The sequence below is a fragment of the Phytophthora parasitica genome (assembly GCF_000247585.1).
Source record: "Phytophthora parasitica INRA-310 unplaced genomic scaffold supercont2.66, whole genome shotgun sequence".
NCBI lineage: Eukaryota > Oomycota > Peronosporomycetes > Peronosporales > Peronosporaceae > Phytophthora > Phytophthora nicotianae.
The window spans coordinates 38,543-40,136 of record NW_008649052.1 but is presented as its reverse complement, the minus strand read 5'-3'; the positions used below and the strand labels follow the sequence as shown (position 1 = coordinate 40,136).

General features: G+C 49.4%; 1 protein-coding gene across 1 annotated transcript in view; it reads left to right on the top strand.

Moving 5' to 3' along the window:
* The first annotated feature begins 574 nt into the window (after positions 1-574).
* Positions 575-1,594, top strand: part of PPTG_24063 (hypothetical protein) — a 4,117-nt gene continuing 3,097 nt past the window's right edge. Inside the window, exon 1 of the mRNA XM_008914979.1 lies at positions 575-1,530. Within this exon, the coding sequence (XP_008913227.1) occupies positions 579-1,530 (952 nt within the window). The 5' untranslated portion in view covers positions 575-578. The remainder of the gene's footprint in view (positions 1,531-1,594) is intronic.

Here is a 1,594-nt window from a genome sequence, read left to right as displayed (position 1 = left end):
CAGAACTTAACAATGAGTGCCCACCGAACTTAATCTTACGCCAGACAAGACAAAGCAGTAGAAATAAATAGAAGTCGAAAGCAGTGAACTTTCACTGGTTTAGCTTAATTCCTCTCAGATTGTTGCATTTTGCCAGTTTCTATTGGCCTATAGCCAAAACTGGAACAGAAAAAGCCATTTCACGCGTTTAAGTACGAATCAACCACTAATAAGTACGAAAAGGCATTTATTCTGGCTCTAACTCGAAAACTACAAGTGCTTCATGGCCCTAAATATCACCACTATTCTTAGAATACTGTCGTCTATATGCATACAGCGCTACTAAAACATATTCCTCATAATGAGAGTTGCAAATCATTGTTGACCTCCGAAACGTGTCGATTTTTTCGCCTGATCGTAAAAGAAAATCCATGTTAATACTCCGGCAAAACGGTGTGGATTTGCTCACCGCATAAATCTGAAATACCGGTACCCCCCACCCCCCGGAAACTAGTTTTCTACATGAAACTTTGTATCCATTGTGAGAGGTTATTACTTTTACGCAGTGCTGGAAGGTCGATTTTGATTTTCCTCTAGCAATGGTTACACGAGCTGCAGCCTACGCACCTCCCCTCGCGTCTGCCGCTGTGGTACTATGTAACAATCCATCTCTAGGCGTGCTGCCGCATGTTGTTTCCTCTGTGTCTCAGTGCTTAGACTACTCGGTTAAGATCCCTCTTGCTCGAGCGTGTGCCTTTGGCTCATTGCGACTTCTGCGTCGCATCTGGAGTGGCAGCGAAAAAAATGCAGCATCCAGCGGAGACAACCCGGGTGATCACCGTTACCTCTGCTGGTCTCCGCTGCAGTTCCTGCGGGCCGACCGCCATTACCACTGCGCACAATTCTCTCAGGCGGTCGTTGAAGCTGTGCGTCGGGGGGATTTAGACATGATCCGATGGCTCTTCGCCCACTTCTCAGGTTGCGTGGTGGCAGTGCAAGCCGTTGAAGCTGCTGCTGCTGGTGGTGATCTACGTATTTTGGAATATTTCCTGGACAATGAAAGCGCTCTTCAAGAGACTCAAGAAGGAACGGAGACCAATGACTGTAACCAAGTCCAATGGGGCGGTTCAGACATGGCAGTTGCAGTGGAGGAAGGTCATGCAGACGTTGCGAGATGGTTGTTCGACCACAAAGGTGACGTTGAGCGAGCCTGGGGGCGCTTCATGGTAGCTGTGGTTCGTGGTGGCGACCTCGAGTTATTGCAGTGGGTGCTACATCGTGGTTATGCAGCGCACCAATTGGCGCCGCCTACGATGGATGACGCAGCATGGGGTGGACATTTAGACATGTTGCAATGGCTCTATCATCATGGGTATGTTCATCACGCCAGTTTTGCTTTAGAATATGCCGCTCGCAACGGATATTTGGAGATTGTGGAGTGGTTGGTGCGCTACCACCCAGTCGGCAACGCGAGTCGAGCGTTAGATGCTGCTGCAAGAGAGAACCGCCTGCATGTGGTGCGCTGGCTTCTGGAACACAACCTTGGCCGTGGTGCGAAGTCTGGCATGCATCAGGCTGCTATTCGAGGATACCTTGAGGTTGCTCGATATCTGCA